The sequence below is a fragment of the Mya arenaria genome, chromosome 15, assembly GCF_026914265.1.
Source record: "Mya arenaria isolate MELC-2E11 chromosome 15, ASM2691426v1".
Taxonomy (NCBI): Eukaryota; Metazoa; Mollusca; class Bivalvia; order Myida; family Myidae; genus Mya; species Mya arenaria.
In genome coordinates, this window is record NC_069136.1 from 34,649,339 (window position 1) to 34,669,030 (window position 19,692).

Here is a 19,692-nt window from a genome sequence, read left to right on the forward strand (position 1 = left end):
AGACTGTGTATATTGACACCAAATGGAGACGTAAATCGCAATACGAGGAAACAATTCCAACAACATTTACAATATTTTTTTCAATAGCTTCCATAACAAACTTCTAAATATTCTAAGGTACACTAAATTAATCGATATACATCTCACAAGCAATAATGTCAATAAAGTGACTATTTAGAACAAACAGACTGTTTTTAAAAAAAGCAAGGAATAATAATAACGTGAAGCAAGAAGAAAAATAACTGGCGGAAAAAACACAAGAGGTTTTAGGAGTAAAAACATTAGCTTATCAGGAGTAAAATCAGGAGCTTATCAAGAGTGAAATGAGAAGCTTATCAGGAGTAAATTCAGAAGCTTAACTGCAATGAAATCAGGAGTTTATGAGGAGTGCAATCAGGAGCTTATCATGAGTAAAAGTAGGAGCTTGACAGGAGTAAAATCAGGAGCTTAACATGATTAAAATCAGGAGCTTAACAGGAATACAATTAGGAGCTTATCAGGAGTAAAATAAAAAGCTTATCAGGAGAAAAGCATTAGTTTGTCAGGAGTAAAATCAGGAGCTTATCAGGAGTGAAATCAGGAGCCTAACATGACAAAAATCAGGAGCTTAACAGGAGTGAAATTAGGAGCTTAACAGGAGTAAAATAAGAAGCTTAACAGGATTGCGATCAGAAACTTTACAGGATTGAAATCAAGAGCTTAACAGCAGTGAAATCAGGAGCTTAGCATGAGAAAATCAGGAGCTTAACAGGAGTAAATCAGGAGCTTAACAGGAGTGAAACAGGAGCTTTTTAGGAGTTAAATCTGGAGCTTAACAGGTGTAAATCAGGAGCTTAACAGGAGTAAATTAGGAGCTTAACAGCAGTTAATCAGGAGCTTAACAGCAGTGAAACAGGAGCTTTTTAGGAGTTAAATCTGGAGCTTAACATGATTGAAATCATGAGTTTAATAGGAGTGAAATCAAGATCTTTACAGCAGTGAAATCAGGAGCTTATTAGGAGTAAAATCAGGAGCTTATAAGGGGTACAATCACGTGCTAAACAAGAGTGAAATCATGAGTTATAGATTCAAAGTTAATTGTATAGGCTAAGAGTATTGAAATGTGCAAAACTGTTAAATGAATTATATAAAATATATCATATGACATGACATTATAATTATTAGCATAATAACCTGGAATTCAACCATAAGTCATGCAATCACTACCATGGTGATTGAAATGATACACGAACGGGAAGCGCGAGTTTAATATAATTTAAGTAGCAAAATCAGCATCCTGAACGACTCGCACCTGAAAACTGATAGTATACTTATACATGCAATACAATAATACACAACAGTTGAATAATATTTATTTCTATTGAGGACATGTATTTTGATTTTTAATGTTTCTCTTACACTTCAGTAAATACAATAGTATAATTCTGGAAGGCGTTTCATTAAGAATGTTAGGAATTGTGTTCGAATCTGAGTGCGATAGTTTTTCCTAGATGTGTTTCATTATTATTAAATCAATTATATTCAGAAACATATTTATCTTATAAACATATAAAAAAAGACCAATAATGGTCGTTGATTAAAAAATACATTGTACAACTACAAGAATCTTATTTACAAAATATATAAATATAAATATATTTACTTTTAAAATAGAAAATACTTAACACTTGTATCTATATCCGATCTTAACAAAAATACTTTTATTGTATTATTTTAAACAGTTTAAGTTCTTTCACGCCTTTTGCACAATTTACCATGGCCATTCTCGAGCCAGTTCTGGAGACGGCAACGGCATACGGACCATCCATGTCGACGTCACATGACGCCAATATGTCCCCGTCGGGTGATATCTGGATGACGGAGTTCGTGTTCCTACTGCAAACAAATACGGAATCATCTGGGCCAGCACAGGCGCCTCTCGGTTCTCGTATCCGGCCATCCTTTACCTCGCTGCTCTTGCCGGTCGCCGTGTTGTACAAATAAACGGTATGAGCATGCCTGTCTGTAAGGACAAGAACATCTCGGGATGGTATGTAGGTACATTTACTTTCATCAATCTTATACGTCTTTCCAGGAAACTTCACGTTGTCAAAGTCGCTCTCCTTACCGTCCACGTCGATCTTCCTGGCAGGCCGCGGGTCGCCAACAGTGCTCACCACGAACGTGCGATCGTTCAGGGGACAGATGGAGTAGCAGTAGGTGGACGGGGTCAGCGTCTTCATCAGCGTGATCGTGTTGTCAACGCTAACTGTCAGCAGGCATATGATTCGCCCATTTAAGGTTACTGCTATATTGCAGTCAGAGTAAGAAGTTACGTCCCTAGGATGTGTCTTATATTTATAAGATTTGCCCAACCTCTTCAGTGATTCACTAAAGATAGAACATTTACAGTTCTTGCTATCAACGGCGACTATCCTCCCATCCGGCAAGAAGTCAAGCCCAATAACAAACGGCTCCTCCTTGTCGTCTTCTGCCTTTACGAGCTCCATGGTTTTCAACAGCTCCAGACTCACAGGCCTTTGTTGGTTTGTTTGTTTACCATCTGAGCTTTTTGCTGTCTTAATTACTTTGTCTTCATTTAATGATTGTGATTTGAGCTCTTGTGTTTGATTTAATGAGAATAATGCGACATCAGTGTTTTTTATCTTTAAAATGTTTTCGTTGATTCTTAGTTCCGCTTTGAAGGTGTTATCATTCTTCAACAAAGTGTTCAGTGTTTGTGATGCTTTGTCTTGCGTCCTTTTGAGAATGTGGTTTAGAATGAATATTTCCGTTTCCGTCCCATTCTCGCGAACGCTATCTGACATTGCCAAGTGCGTATCGAGTTCTTTCTTCAGGTTTTCAGCCGCATTTCTCCTCGTATTTAGACGTTCGTCTTCCTGTTTGTTATGGTCAGTCATTTCGCTGACAATTCGCGCCTTGGCTTCCTCAATTTTCTTTAATAAGTCTTCCTTGTAGATGTCAATTTGTTTTACGATTTCGTCCACTCGCGAAACGTTGTTCAATTGATCCTCCTCGCATTTCTTGATAACATCTGAGGCAGTAATAATGGATGCACGTATCTTTTCCCTTTCATCATCTTTCACATTCTTAGCCACCTTCGCTATTTCTTTGATATTGTCGCACCTACGATGATTAGAAAAAGCACATATTTCACAACACAAATTCTCATGGTCTTCACAGTGAAACATGAACACACGTTTATGTTCGCAACACTGATCCAGTCCCTTCATATCGAATTCTGCCTTGACACAGGCTTCATGAGCAGCCACGATTTCATGTCCATCCACGTTTTTCATGTGCACCTTGTGAACATCACAGCAGTCATCGCACATATACATTTTGCACGTATAACAAAACAACGAAGCCACCTCTGACCTGTCCCGGTGACGACAAGGTTCACACTTCCTCCCGAACCTTCCACCGACGGCGTCACTACCACATTCCTGCGGATTATCTTCAATTCCTCCGGTAGCCATGGTTTTCTTGTTAAGTGTTTATCCTCTTTATGTATAAAACTTGTATAAATCTTCCGCACCTGTTCATCCGCTGTGAATATACAAATATCAATCTACTTTCGTTTTAGTATAGTAAACTATGCATTCACCTTCAGGTAAAATATTATCAATCGAAAGACATCTAGTTTCGATTAAGATATGTTCACTGTGTAGCGACGTTGCATGTACATGTACAGTGTTTATAAAGGTCAGTTGTTAGTTATCGTTATTTTTCATGTAAGTTATGCACCAGTCAACTGTAACCACGGCGCCACAGGTCCGAGGAATAGCGGGGACTTATATTTACAGTCCAGCCAATCCCGGGTAAAACCCCTGCCCTGCGTGGACAAACTCCTGGTAAAATCCCTGCCAAATGCCCCCGCACCCCGGGAAAATCCTAGGTAATACCCATTCCACTCATGTTTCGGCGCAAAAAAAAAACAAAACCACCACATTCACTCGGCATTGAGGGGCCGGAAGGTAGAATTTAGACCCATTTCCCCCGCTATCCGCAGTATACAACCGAACCTGAGGGGGTGGGGGCGGGGTTACAATTGACTGGTGCATTAATATATGATATATGGAATAAAAGGATCATTCTGACGTAAAATTGGACCTAATTGAACATTTACACTACATGTTTGTGTATAATGTGTTTATAAATTTGAAATATGTGAAGCCGAAGTCGGAACAGAGAATGAAAATCTTTTATCAATTTAAGTAACGCAATTCAAAATTTTAATCGTGAATTTAATAACAACACAAATTGCATAATCTTGCGAACGTGAACTATCTTTCACGACCCAATAAATATATTATATTCCTAACAAGACCTATAGAAAAAATAAAAAAAATATATATAAATTCTTTTTGGGGGGAAAGGTGAAGCTCAACTTAAAACGGATAAAACAACTGTTTAATCAGACCCAAGCAGAGGCGGCTCCAGGGTTTAACGCTTAGGGGAGGCGGGGGTGGTGTAATGGATGCATACTTTGTCTTCTTATTGACATGAACAATTATCTTGTACTACTATTTCAGGGGTGTCGCGCACCGGGTGCAGCCCTCCACCCCCTGCCGACTCCTATAATGCTAATGGCATTTTAATAGCACTCAAGAAGAACAAAACAAAATAACGTATCTGTTCACTTTCGAAGCAGGACTGGGAATCTCACGCCAATTAAAGGCTTTGTCAGCACTATCGAATCACGAATGGTCATTACACTCCAGGAGTACTCAAAAGAATTTGAGTCATTTCACATACAAAACAACATACAATTCATTACAGTCACTGACAAAACATAACAGTCATGCCACAAACAGAACAGCACAGTAATACCACATACAAAACAGCACAGTCTTACCACATACAAAACAACACAATCATACTACATACAAAACAGCACAGTAATGCCACATACAAAACAGCACAGTCATGCTACATACACAACCGCACAGTCATGCCACAAACAAAACAAAACAGTCATGCCACCTACAAAACAAAACCGTCCTACCACATACAAAACAGCAACAGAGTCATGCCACATACAAAACAACAAAATCATGCCACATACACACCAACATAATCATGCCACATACAAAACAGCACAGTCATGCCACATACAGTACAAAAGAGTAATGCCATATATTTAAACATAGTCATGCCACATACAAAAAAGAGTCGTGCAACATAAAAAGACACAGTCATGACAATAACAAAATGACAGAGTCGTGCAACATACAAAAAACAGTCATGCCACATACAAAACAACAAAAACATGCCACATACACACCAACATAATAATGCCACATGCGAAACAACAGAGTCATACCACATACAAAATAACACAGGCATGCTACCGACAATACAACACAGTCATTCCACATTCAAATCAGCACAGTCATGCCATAGACCAAAAATACAGGCATACCACAAACAAAACAGCACAGTCAAGTCACATACAAAACAAAACTGTCATGCCACATAAAAACAGAACAGACATTCCATATACAAAAATAACAATCATGTTATATACAAAACAGCAAAGCCATGCGACATACAAAACATAACAGTCATGCCTCATACAAAACAGCAACAGAGTCATGCCACATACAAAACAGTACGGACATGCCATATACAAACAACACAGTCATTTGTACAAAAAATACAGACATACCACAAACAAAACGAAACCGTCATACCACATACAAAACAACACAGATATACCACACACAACACAATCCAGTTATGCCACATAACAAACAGCACACTCATGCCACATACAAACAGCACAGTCATGCCACATACAAAAAAGTACAGTCATACCACATACAAATTAAAACCGTCATGCCACATACAAAACAACACAGACATACCACATACAAAATATAACAGTCATGCCACATACAAAACATAACAGTCATAACACATACAAAACAACACAGACATACCACATACAAAGCATAACAGTCATGCCACAAACAACACAGCACAGTCATGCCATATACAACACAGCACAGTCATACAACATACAAAACAACACAGTCATACAACATACAAAACCGTCATACCACATACAAAACAACACAGTTATGCCACATACGAAACATTACAGTCATACCACAGACAAAACAAAACGGTCATGTCACATACAAAACAAAACAATACAGTCATGCCTCATAAAAACAGCACAGTTATGCCACATACAAAAAAGTACAGTCATACAACATAAAAAACAAACCCGTCATACCACATACAAAACAACACAGACATACCACACACAACACAATACAGTTATGCCACATAAAAAAACAGCACAATCATGCCACATACAAACAGCACAGTCATGCCACATACAAAAAAGTACGGTCATACCACATTCAAATCAAAACAGACATACCACATACAAAACATAACAGTCATGCCACATACAAATCATAAAAGTCATACCACATACAAAACAACACAGACATACCACATACAAAGCATAACAGTCATGCACAGTTGTGCCATATACAACACAGCACAGTCATACCACATACAAAACAATACAGTCATACACATACAAAACCGTCATACCACATACAAAACAACACGGTCATACCACAAACAAAACAACACAGTCATACCACAGACAAAACAACACAGTCATACACATTCAAAACCGTCATACCACATACAAAACAACACCGTCATACCACATACAAAACAATACAGTCATACCACATACAGAACAACACAGTCATACCACATACAAAACAGCACAGTCATACCACATACAAAACATAACAGACATGCCACTTACAAAACAACACAGTCATACACATACAAAACAACACAGTCATACATATACAAAACCGCCATACCACATACAAAACAACACAGTAATACCACATACAAAACCGTCATACCACATAGAAAACAAAACCGTCATATCACATACAACACAGCACAGTCATGCCACATACAAAACATAACAGTCATGCCACTTACAAAACAACACAGTCATACCACAGACACAAAAGTACAGTCATACCACATACAAATCAAATCCGTCATGCCACAAACAAAACAACACAGTCATACACATTCAAAACAACAGAGTCATATACATACAAAACAACACAGTCATGCCACATACAAAATATAACAGTCATGCCACTTACAAAACAACACAGTCATACCACATACACAAAAGTACAGTCATACCACATACAAATCAAAACCGTCATACCACATACAAAACAAAACAGACATACCACATACAAAACATATAAGTCATGCCACATACAAAGCATAACAGTCATGCCACAAACAAAACAGCACAGTTGTGCCATATACAACACAGCACAGTCATACCACATACAAAACAACACAGTCATACACATACAAAACCGTCATACCACTTACAAAACAACACAGTCATACTACATACAAAACAATACAGTCATACCACATACAAAACAACACAGTCATACCACTTACAAAACAACACAGTCATACCACATACAAAAAAGTACAGTAATGCCACTTACAAAACAACACAGTCATCCCACATACAAAAAATCACAGTCATGCCACATACAAAACAGCACAGTCATACCACATACAAAACAGCACAGTCATACCACATACAAAACAGCACAGTCATACCACATACAAAACATAGCAGTCATGCCACTTACAAAACAACACAGTCATCCCACATACAAAAAAGTACAGTCATGCCACAAACAAAACAACACAGTCATACAACATACAAAACAGCACAGTCATGCCACTTACAAAACAACACAGTCATACCACATACAAAAAGAACACTTATGCCACTTACAAAACAACACAGTCATCCCACATACAAAAAAGTACAGTCATGCCACATACAAAACAGCACAGACATACCACAAACAAAACAGCACAGTCATACCACATACAAAACAGCACAGTTATACCACATACAAAACAGCACAGTCATACCACATACAAAACATAACAGTCATGCCACCTACAAAACAACAAAGTCATACCACAGACAAAAAAGTACAGTCATGCCACAATCAAAACAACACAGTCATACCACATACAAAACAGCACAGTCATGCCACAAACAAAACAACACAGTCATACCACAAACAAAAGAGCACTGTCATGCCACATACAAAGCATAACAGTCATGCCACAAACAACACAGCACAGTTGTGCCATATACAACACGGCACAGTCATACCACATACAAAACAACACAGTCATACACATACAAAACCGTCATACCACATACAAAACAACACAGTCATACCACATACAAAACAAAACAGTCATACCACGTACAAAACAACACAGTCATACCACATACAAAACATAACAGTCATGCCACTTACAAAACAACACAGTCATACCACGTACAAAACAACACAGTTATACCACATACAAAACATAACAGTCATGCCACTTACAAAACAACACAGTCATCCCACATACAAAAAAGTACAGTCATGCCACATACAAAACAGCACAGTCATACCACATACAAAACAGCACGGTCATACCACATACAAAACAGCACAGTCATACCACATACAAAACAGCACATTCATACCACATACAAAACAGCACAATCATACCACATACAAAACATAACAGTCATGCCACTTACAAAGCAACACAGTTATCCCACATACAAAAAAGTACAGTCATGCCACAAACAAAACAACACAGTCATACCACATACAAAACAGCACAGTCATGCCACAAACAAAACAACACAGTCATACCACATACAAAACAGCACAGTCATGCCACATACAAAACATAACAGTCACGCCACACACCAAACAGTACAGTCATGCCGCAATAAACTCTTAGGTGTTGTAATACTAACAATTGTAAACTTAGGTTTAAATTTATGTTTTTAGTTATGAGTTAGATGCGACACAAGTTTTGGGCGAATAAGGGAAATTCTATACTATTCCAGTGTATAAGGGGTATGATAATAAAATCTGAACTGGGAATCATACAACATCTTAATTCATTTCTTTACTTAAGTAGATTTTCTAAAATGTTCATGGTCAAATTAAGAAAAACTACAGGTTTTTAAACATCAAATTATATGTATTACATAAAATTAATGAAAATAAAGTATTTCAAATATTATTAAGTTATTATATCATTCGACCAGTAAAAGTCCTAACCTTAGAAAATGACTAAGTTAGAAATTACCTTAAGATGTTTCATGAAAACCAGCCAAGAAGCATATATGGGAAAATAATTTAAAAATAATTATAACAGGTAAAATGATATTCACTAGCGGGACAATGGGATGGGGTAGCACCCCCACCCCCGTTCTTATTGTCCAAGATCATAAGGTAGTTCAATATTGGAATAAATGACAGTAATAAAATACGCCCAAAAAGCACTATTTCGGATAAGACATTGTCAAAATGTTAAATGGGGAGTACCCTCCCCCCCCGGCAAACACTTTAAGCCGTGGGCCAAATTAATTTCGATTCTGAGTTTAGGTACGCCCCCACTTGCGTTAAATCCCTGATTCGCCCCTGGTAATACTTATCAAAAATGGGCAAAAGTATTTTTCTGAGTCTAGACGTGTATTTGAGTCTTAAGACTCGAAAATTGCAATTGTGTAACTTTCTTGCAAATGTAAACAACTGATTTATCACCACATGAACTATTCCCTATCATTCAGACTGTAGAGGTCAGTGAATATTGGCCAAGTATGGGATGGAGAGGGAGGAGGCAGTAGGGAGGAGGAGGGGCAATTAGGGAGGGAGTGGGATGGGGGAGTAGGGAGGGGGGTAGGGAGGAGGAGGCGGAAGTAGGGAGAGGAGGGGGGAAGTAGGGAGGGGAGGGGGAGTAGGGAGGGGGGAGTAGGGAGGGGGAAGTAGGGAGGGGGAAGTAGGGAGGGGGAGGGGGAGTAGGGAGAGGGAAGTAGGGAGGGGAGGGGACGGGGGAGTAGGGAGGGGGAGGCGAAAGAAGGAAGAGGAGGGGAATAGGGAGGAGACGGGGGAGTAGGGAGAGGAGGGGAGAGTAGGGAGGGGAGAGTAGGGAGAGGAGGGGGAGTAGGGAGGGGAAAGTAGGGAGGGGAGGGGACGGGGGAGTAGAAAGTGGGAGTAGGGAAGGGTAGTAAACAATCCTTAATCACTATGAATCAAAATATAAAATTTAACTATGACTATTTTATTTGTGGGTTGAATAGCCCTAAAAAAGGGACATTCCGTCAGAATCTCAAATTGGTTAAAGGCGCACAATGTCGGTTAATTGAAAAAAATATTTTAAATTTGAATACCTTATTATGTTTACCTCATTTGACTTTTATGATAAAAAAACAACAACTAAAAACAAAAAGCAATATGCATATGATTTGTGAACAGATAAAAAAATCAACATCAGCGATATTATGGCGCTTTAACGGAGGATATCATGGCCACATAGCTATTCATTTAATAAAAAAACACATATTATATAAAGGCCAATATTTTTATCTTTACACATATCATATGCATATATAAAACATGGATATATAACTGAAACAACAATATTGGTATCAACCAATATTGTGCGCTTTTAAATAAATACAAAATTAAAAGGATTGTGGTACTCATTTGTGTTCAGGGACAAGAGGATGTGCGTGGTGAGAGGGCGCACGAGAAGTGGGGGAGGCGGGGCGGCGGTGTTACAGTTTGAATGGGGGTACACCCGAATGTTTGATGACGAATGTATTTTTATTATGATCAGCACGAAACTAGTCAACATTTGATAGTGTATTAATTGTTTCAAGTTGTTTTAAAAACCTAGTAGACCAAAGCTATTCTCATGGTTAAAGATGCTATCAGGTAATAGGATAATAATAATTTTTCGAGAGGCCATTTTTAACCCTGATTATGTGTGCTGCTTTAACGAGAGGGGAGAATGTCCATACAATGGCCTAGATATGAATTTATTTTAATCAGCCACTTAATGACCCCTATTAGTAAGGCGCATTCATTTCCATGTACATGATTTGTCTAAACAAGTAATTGAAGTATATTTGCAAAACCTCTTTTCAAGCAAACTTCATTTCAGAGATAAGTTTCAGAGTGTGCCGCTCACATGAAAGTTATGTACGTGAAGTTATAATTAGCGGTATAGCGGCGTGAAGTAAGCGGCCTAGCGGCGAATATCAGCATTTTCCTCAAAACTCAAGTAGGTTAAATAGTGAAGCTAACCCTAAAATTGCATTTATGGCCATGTACATAATTGTCTTAGCATGTAATTTAAGTTTATTTGCAAACCTCTTTTCAGAAACCATACTTCAGAGATAAGTTTCAGAGCGTGTCCGCTCATATGTAAGATATTTGCGTGAAGTTAGCGGCCTAGCGGCGTGGAGTTGGTAGTCTGGCGGCCTAGCGGCCTAGATTTGTTCTTTATTTTAAAGCAATTGTGCGTGTGTTTTCTTGGAAAACAATGATACATTTATGTGTTTTATTCATAAATTTACATCCTCAACTGATTATCAACAATTGTTTAAAAAGTAGATTAAGCAGTTCACCAGTTAGCAGCCTTGCAGCCTAAAAAAGTTCTTCTAAAACAATCATAAATTAATGGTTTGTATTCACAAATCAACACCCATTAGCGATCATCAGCACTTTACCCAAAACTCGATCCAGCAGCCTCAACAACTATTTCAAAGCAACTATTTATGCGTTTTCTTGGAAAACAATGATTAATTGGTGTGTTTTATTCATGTAGCAATTACCAACAATATCCTAAAAAGTCGAACAAGTAGTTCCGGGGCCTAGCGGCGGGAAGTAAGCAGACTGGCGGCCTAGCGGCCTAACATTGTCTTTTTATTTCAAAGCCTTTTTATATGCGTTTCAGAAAGCAATTATAAATAATAAATATACAAATTATCATTCTGAATCGATTATAAACATTATTGCAAAAAGTTGGTCAAGCAGTACAGCGACCTAGCGGCGTGAAGTTAGCGGCCTGGCGACCTGAATTGTTTTCAAAGCATTTGTAAATGCTTTTTTTTTCGAAAACAATTATATATTGATTGTTTGTTTTCATAAATCAACATTCTTCAGCGAATATCAGCATTTCCCCCAAAACTCGATCCAGCAGCCTTAAATAAATTGTATTTTCAAAGCAATTGATTACGTGTTTTCTTCAAAAAGCAATTAAAATTAATGTTTTTATTCACAAATTATTATCCTGGAGCGATAATCAACTCTTCTTTTTAATTATTATTTTCACAAATCAACATTCTTAAGCGAATATCAGCAATTTCCTTAAAACTCGAGCAGGTTAATGTGTAAACCTAACCCAAACCTAACCCCAAAACTGCTTTGATATAGAGAACAAATTTCGGCCGCTAGGCCGCCAACTTCAGCCCGCTAGGCCGCTAACTACACGCCGCTAGGCCGCTAGGCCACTTACTTCACGCCGCTGGGCCGGTAACTTCATGCCGCTAGGCCGCTAAGCCACTAAGTTTACGTACATCTTTGCAAAACGTCTGACATTTGGGAAAAAAGTTAATAACTCATGTAGGGGGGCATCGTCGGCCACCACGGTACTTTCTTCCGTTACACTTCATACATACACAACGAAGCATAGCGAAGTGTGTATCGCGGGTATCAGACGCTGGCAGGGAGGCGGCTATTTAAACTCGATATGAGTCATAACCTTTCTAATTGATACGCATAAATCACTTTTTTTCTATAAGAAAACATGTCAACATTGTTTACTTATCCGTTGGTTTCCCTTTCAATAAACAGTACAACTGTGTTGGTATTAGCTCGCGAACGAAGTTGTTATATCAGTTGAATTAGTAATATTAATAATACATGGCGCAAGCCACGCCCTTTCTTTAATATTCAGTATTCATGAATCATTAAGAGAAATGAAAATACCAATAATTTTATTTAGTTTTGATGGATTTAAAAAATCTCTTTTTAGTTCATTTAATACAACTCTTTTGCTATTAGACGATCAGAACATATCAGGTTATAGTTTTCTTTAAAGACGCAACATAGAGGTTGATGCATTTTAATGCATTATCCTGTTTAACTCAAAATTGAGGTAAAGATAAAAAAGTTTAAGCCTTTATATTTATGTTTTTTCTAGATAAATGGCTACGTGGCCATATATTCTCCAGTTGAAATAGCGCCAAAATATCACTTATATTTTGTAATATCTACCTAAAAAATATGCCATTTTTGGTTTTGATAATTAAATGCAAACCAAGCACGACTTCGCAATAAATTTATGTATATAATGTGTGTAATTTTAATTTAAATGTACTATGCATATACATATATATATCAACCTAAATTTCGCGCCTTTAATACTAAGACATATACAGACGAAACTCAGTATGTCGAACTTGATTATCTCTATGTTCTGGTTATTTATCACTTTTGTGTCTGGGGTTTAGTTATACACGTTTTGGGTATATCGAATTTTTGTAATCTTGTGATTTCCTGTGGTCCAAACGACTTCGACATAACAAGTTGTGACTGTATTTACTATTGGCTATTTGCTTCTAATAATATAAATCAAGGTTTACATCAAACTTTATACGCTACTTTGTAAACGTTTTATCAAACTATTCACTTTCCAACCCAACTCTAGTATAGGGTTGTTATCGGTAAACAATCTTAAAGAAAAATCAATAAACAAATGTAATATCTTATATATTAGACATTGGCTACATAGTTCGATTGAATTCGTGCACAATTATATTTTGTGAGATGATTCTACAGCGATTTGTCTTATGGTGTTGTTTATCTAGATGAACAGATACTTATACACTTTTTACAATGTAAACGTAAAACTCGCCATTTTGGTATTTGTTAAATGCGGTACATTGTCTTGAAATGTACTTCTGTTACGGTAAACCATGTATACGTATGTGGGGTTTTGTGGATGGTGGCTTATTTTGGCATCATTTCAAAGTGTTTGATGGGTAGAGAAAGAATACGTAAAGCACGTAATTTGCAATTTTTGCTTCAAAAATCTCAATTATAAGGGAGTTAACTATTGTACCTCTAGTACCTTTCATTCCCATTTGGTAATTCTACGCTTGATTTCCTTTATTTGGCGCTCAGATTCATTGTTATATTTTAAGCCGGGGGAACTGTTGTCTAATTTTTTACCATCCCTCCCGCCTTCTTGTACTGTATTAATATTGTAATGTATATAATTTATTTGTATTTACATGTATTGTGTTTTATTCACATTCCCCCGATGTAAGGGTGATTTGACTGCTATTGTTCTGTATCATATGTGTGTAATAATTTTGCAGCCTTTTTTCGGCCAAAAGAAAATATATTTTCAATTCATGTGATTTTATATTACCGACATAATTACAGTTTATTGGTGCTTAATATAGATCAATTCCATTTTTTTATTATAACACACATTATACTTAACATATAAATAAAGCCACAAGGTTCTTTGTTTCAATTAACATCTCCACCCATCCCCAACCCCAAAAAGCAGCAACAGCAACAATAATCATCTTCATCACCACCATCATCATCATATTCATCATCATATTCATATTCATAAGCATTATTATCATTTACATTTAACACCATCACCACTACCCAAACCATTATTATCATTATCACCAGCAGCAGCTGTAGCGGCAAAAACATTATAAACAAAAACTTAATAAGCAGCAGTAGAATCACCAAAAAAACACCATTACCACCATCACCACCACCGACACCATCACCATCACCACACCACCACCTCTTTCATCATCACCACTACCACCACCTACACCACTGTGGTAGAATCTTCTTATTCTATTTCAAGCACTGACCTTGTCACTTGTGAATATGACATATATACTGTCTTTAACAAGTCGAGTATGACATTTCGACATGCAATTTTGGCTTTGACATTTCCACATGAAAACTTTGACTTTGACATTTCGACGTTTTCATTTTAGCTATGATAGTACAACATTGAAACTTTCGTTATGACATTTCCACATTGAAATCTTGGCTATGACCTTTCGACGTTACGGTTATATAATTGTTTTCATTATCTATTCCAAAGAGTGAGACTTGATTTTAAGACACTACAACGAGAAACATTTTTTTAATCGCAACACAAGGAAACAATTCAAAAATCATGTACAATTTTCTATTTCCAAAACTTCAATATTAATCAAAGCAAACAGTCTTGTAATTAATCTTAGGTAACTAAATAAATTTATAAGCATGATAAAAACAATATTAAATGTAAAAAGAGTAACTGTTTATCAGACATCCTATTTACACTTAAGCAAGAAATAATAAAATAGAGAAGCAAAAAACCTGTTACTGGCGGGAAGCTTTACGGGAGTCGAAATTAGGAAAAAAGCCCACGATAACCACCGGCACCATCATCATCATCATCAGTTGCAGCAGCAGCAGCAGCAACAACAACAACATCATCATCATCAGCAGCATGATAACGCACGGAAAGTGATGCGAAAGGGTTTGATGATTAACTGCATTATGTTGTAACAATGATACACTGTAAATGTTCTAGTTAGTAATAACTATTTTTTGAGGTTAGGTTCTAATAACTTAAAACTTTATAAAATATATAGGCTTAGGATATTGTACTGTGCAGAATTCGTTAAATGGACAATATTAAATGGCTTGTTTGACATTATATTATTACAATTAACTCAATAATCTGGAATTCTATAATAAGTAATGTACCCACAACCATGGTGATTAAAATAATACACTTCAGTAAATAGAATACTCAGGAAGGCGTTTCATAAGAATCTTGGGAATTGTGTTCGTAAGTAAATACGATTTTCATTCCTTAAATGTATTTCATCTCTCTTAAACCAATTCTATTTAAAAAAAACATATTTACTTTATAAACATATCAATACAAAACAAATACTGGTCCTTGTTTCAAAAATGCATTGTTACAAGAACTTATTTACAAACTATTAATAAATTATTTTCAAAGAGAAAGTTATATTTACTTTCATACTTAATTTTATAAAACACTTGTATCTTTATCCGATCTTGACCAGAACACTTTTATTGTTTTATTCTAAAGAGTTTCAGTTGTCCCACGCCAACCGCACTGTTAGTCACGGCCAATTTCGAGCCATCCCTGGAGACGGCAACGGCGTACGGATACCCCATGTCGATGTCACATGACGCCAATATGTCTCCGTCGGGCGCTATCTGGACGACGGAGTTTGTGTTTCCACTGCAAACAAATACGGATTCATCTGGGCCAGCACATGTGTCTCTCGGTTTTCGTATACGGCCATCGTTTACCTCGCTGATCTTGCCGGTCGCCGTGTTGTACATATAAACGGTGTGAGCATGCTTGTCAGTAAGGACAAGAACATCCCGGGATCGTATGTAGGTACATTTACCATGCTTATACATCTTTCCAGGAAACTTCATGTTATCAAAGTCGCTCTCCTTGCCGTCCACGTCTATCACCCTGGCAGGCCGCAGGTCAATATAAGTGCTCACTACGAACGTGCGGCCGTCTAGGGGACAGATGGAGCAGCAATTGGTGGACGTGTTCAGTGTCTTCATCAGCGTGATCGAGTTGTCAGTGCCTACTGTCAGCAGGCAGATGGTTTGGATATCTACGCCACTGACGGTTACTGCAATATTGTTATCAGAGTACGACGTTACGTCCCTAGGATTAGTCTTAAATTTATAAAATGAGTCGAACCTCTTCAATGTGTCACTCAAGATAAAACATTTCCAGTTCCAGTTATCCACGGCGACGATCCTCCCGTCTGGCAGGAAGTCCAGCCCAGTAACATACGGCTTTATCTTGTCGTCTCCTGTATTCACGAGATCCAGGGTCTTCACCAGCTCCAGACTCACCGGCCTTTGTTGGACTGTGTTCACCTTTGTAGATATTAAATCCTCGTCATGAAAGGATTGTGTTTTGGGCACTTGTGTTTTATTTAATGAAAATAATGGAACATCAGTAGTTTTTATTTTTAAAATGTTTTCGTCTATTTTCAGTCCCACTTTTACGGTGTAATCATTCTTCAACAAAGTGTTTAGTGTTTGTGATGCCTTGTCTTGAGTCTTTTTAAGAATGTGGTTAAGAATGAATATTTCCGTTTCCGTTCCATTCTCGCGAACGTTATCTGACATTGCCAAGTGCGTGTCAAGTTCTTTTTTCAGGTTTTCAGCCACATTTCTCCTCGTATTAAGATGTTTGTCTTCCTGTGTGTTATGGTTAGCCATTTCGCTGACAATTCGCGCCTTGGCTTCCTCAATTTTCGTAAATAAGTCTTCCTTGTAGATGTCAATTTCTTTTACGATTTCTTCTACTCGCGAAACGTTGTTCAATTGATCCTCCTCGCATTTCATTATAACTTCTGAGGCAGTAATAAAAGATGCACGGATCTTTTCCCTTTCATCATCTTTCACATTCTTAGCCACCTTCGCTATTTCGTGGACGTCGTCGCATTTTCGATGGTAGGCAATTGCACATATCTCACAGCATAAATCGCTATGATCTTCACAGTAGAACATGAACGCTCGTTTATGTTCGCAACACTGATCCAGTCCCCTCATATCGACATTTGGCTTGACACATGCGTCTAGTGCAGCCACAATATGATGTCCATCTACGTTTTTCATGTGCACCTTGTGTACATCACAGCAGTCATCGCACATATATATTTTGCATGTTTTACAAAACAACGAAGCCACCTCTGACCTGTCCCGATGACGACAAGGATCACACTTACTTCCGATTCTTCCACCGACGGCGTCACTACCATATTCCTGAATGTTATCATCAATTCCTCCGGTAGCCATAGTTTTCTAATTATTTTATAGCCCTATTAATTAATAAAACAAACATAAACCTTCAGCCAGGTGAAAAATCCGTCTACTTTCGATTTAGGTATGCTCATCCCAGGTAAATAATATAAATCGAAATCCACCTACTTCCGCTATAGAAATATTTGCAATGTGTCTAAAGGACAAATACTTGATAAGCGCTATTATATGACAGGTTTCATTTAACGTTTAAATGGGTCAGATAATAACTTTAAAGTATGCGTGTAATGTTTATACTTTAGTATTGATCGTTTTAAATATATTCAAAAATCAGGAGGAATATGCTTGCTTTGTCTTAACATATCGGTAATAAAACATAAGTTAATAACATAGTCTGTTTCATGAATTTCTTTTTAAAATCATTTTGAGTTTACATTAGAGAATCCAGCGGGGGCAAAACCCGCCCCCTTAAAGCATCAAAGTTTACTTTTTATTTAAACATAGATTAAAAAAGTAATTAAATACGCCCTAAATGCACTTGACAAATCAGGGAATACCCCAAAACCCTCTTGCCAATACTTTAAACCAAATAAAGTCAAATCCTGGATCCGCCCATAATTTGTCCATGCAGGTAAGTTTCTATGATGTGGATTAATAACAAGATAAATAATTGTGGAGAGTTGTAAGCTATGTGGCCAATGCGATTAATTCTAGTTTTCTACACATTATGACCACAGGGGCATAACTTCATGTAATGAGGTAGAAGACCACTAGTCGATGCCACACATCAAATAACGATGTCAACATGTGCTGGTCAAGCGGTTTGGACAAGGTTTTCATAAACCTGCACTCTCAAAGATTGACAGATTGGACATGTTTTAATTATTTGTTTTTAAATCAGCTGATTTTGGCATCAATGCCATCTCAAAAAGGCCAAAAATTCTAAATTTCTCTAAAGTGTTTGTTGCGTTTTTAGCCATCAAACATCAATTTTGGACCATAACTATGAAAAACTGAGATCTTATCTTTTATATCAGCTTTCTTATATAACTGGTGTCCTGACATTTACGCAAAACTGGCTTAATTCAAGGCAAAAATAAAACAAGTTGTTGAAACGAATCTTCTGTAAGAGTGCAGTTTTAAAGTGTTTCCTTAAGTCAAACTTAATAAGCATGTGACCTCTGGTTTAGGGCTGATATTGATCCCAACTTGCATACTTTTAAAATAAATATGTAAAGGACAACTTGACGATTCCATATACCAAATATCAAATCCCTTGGCCTAAATCAAGGTCTGATCAAAACATATTTTAATGAAGTAGTTATATAAATGTATGTAAACTATTTGAAAATAAGGAAGCCAAAACACCCACTAGACGATGTTATGTACCAATTATGAAACCTGTATGCCTTGTTGTTTTGGATTAAATATTTTTAAGGCGTTTCCGTTGATAAGATCATATAAAACTGCCGGCCCACGAGACGGTTAACTATTGAGAAGAAAAATCCCTTGCATTGGACGAGCATATTTTTGTAGTGTTTAAGTCTAGGTTATGCAAGTCTATGTTTAAGTGACACTCTTATTCAGAATCAATACATGCATATCAAACATAACTTCTCACTAAATAATGCATTTATGGAAAATATTAATTATCAATAACAAGATTGTAACCTTGTAATTAATAGCTGAAAAGGCCAAAATATTAAATAAATGGTGAATGCGAAAAGATTAACTGATCTACTATAGTCTCATAAGGTAGAAATACCGAATAGTCTGCACTTTTCTTTCAAAATACACTTGGTTTCCTTCATAAGAACCATTGTTTTAGACATTTATACATTGTTTTTGGCATATTAGAATAAATGTATTAATTATAGCAAATCTTATTTGGGAATAAGAGTCCATCTTTAAACAA

The 19,692-nt window shown here is 37.0% G+C and overlaps 2 protein-coding genes across 2 annotated transcripts; both read right to left on the reverse strand.

Annotated features, from left to right (window-relative positions):
* Nucleotides 1-102: 102 nt before the first annotated feature.
* LOC128220193 (uncharacterized) lies at nt 103-3,860 on the reverse strand. Its single transcript, XM_052928475.1, has one exon. It carries the CDS (start codon nt 3,477-3,479, stop codon nt 1,701-1,703), a length of 1,779 nt encoding a protein of 592 aa, XP_052784435.1. The 5' UTR covers nt 3,480-3,860; the 3' UTR covers nt 103-1,700.
* Nucleotides 3,861-15,084: 11,224 nt separating this feature from the next.
* LOC128220310 (uncharacterized) lies at nt 15,085-17,896 on the reverse strand. Its single transcript, XM_052928663.1, has one exon. It carries the CDS (start codon nt 17,811-17,813, stop codon nt 16,047-16,049), a length of 1,767 nt encoding a protein of 588 aa, XP_052784623.1. The 5' UTR covers nt 17,814-17,896; the 3' UTR covers nt 15,085-16,046.
* Between the last annotated feature and the right edge of the window lie 1,796 nt (nt 17,897-19,692).

Coding starts and splice junctions, on each gene's coding strand:
- LOC128220310 (XM_052928663.1), bottom strand. CDS start 17,813: ATGGCTACCGGAGGAATTGATGATAACATTCAGGAATATGGTAGTGAC.
- LOC128220193 (XM_052928475.1), bottom strand. CDS start 3,479: ATGGCTACCGGAGGAATTGAAGATAATCCGCAGGAATGTGGTAGTGAC.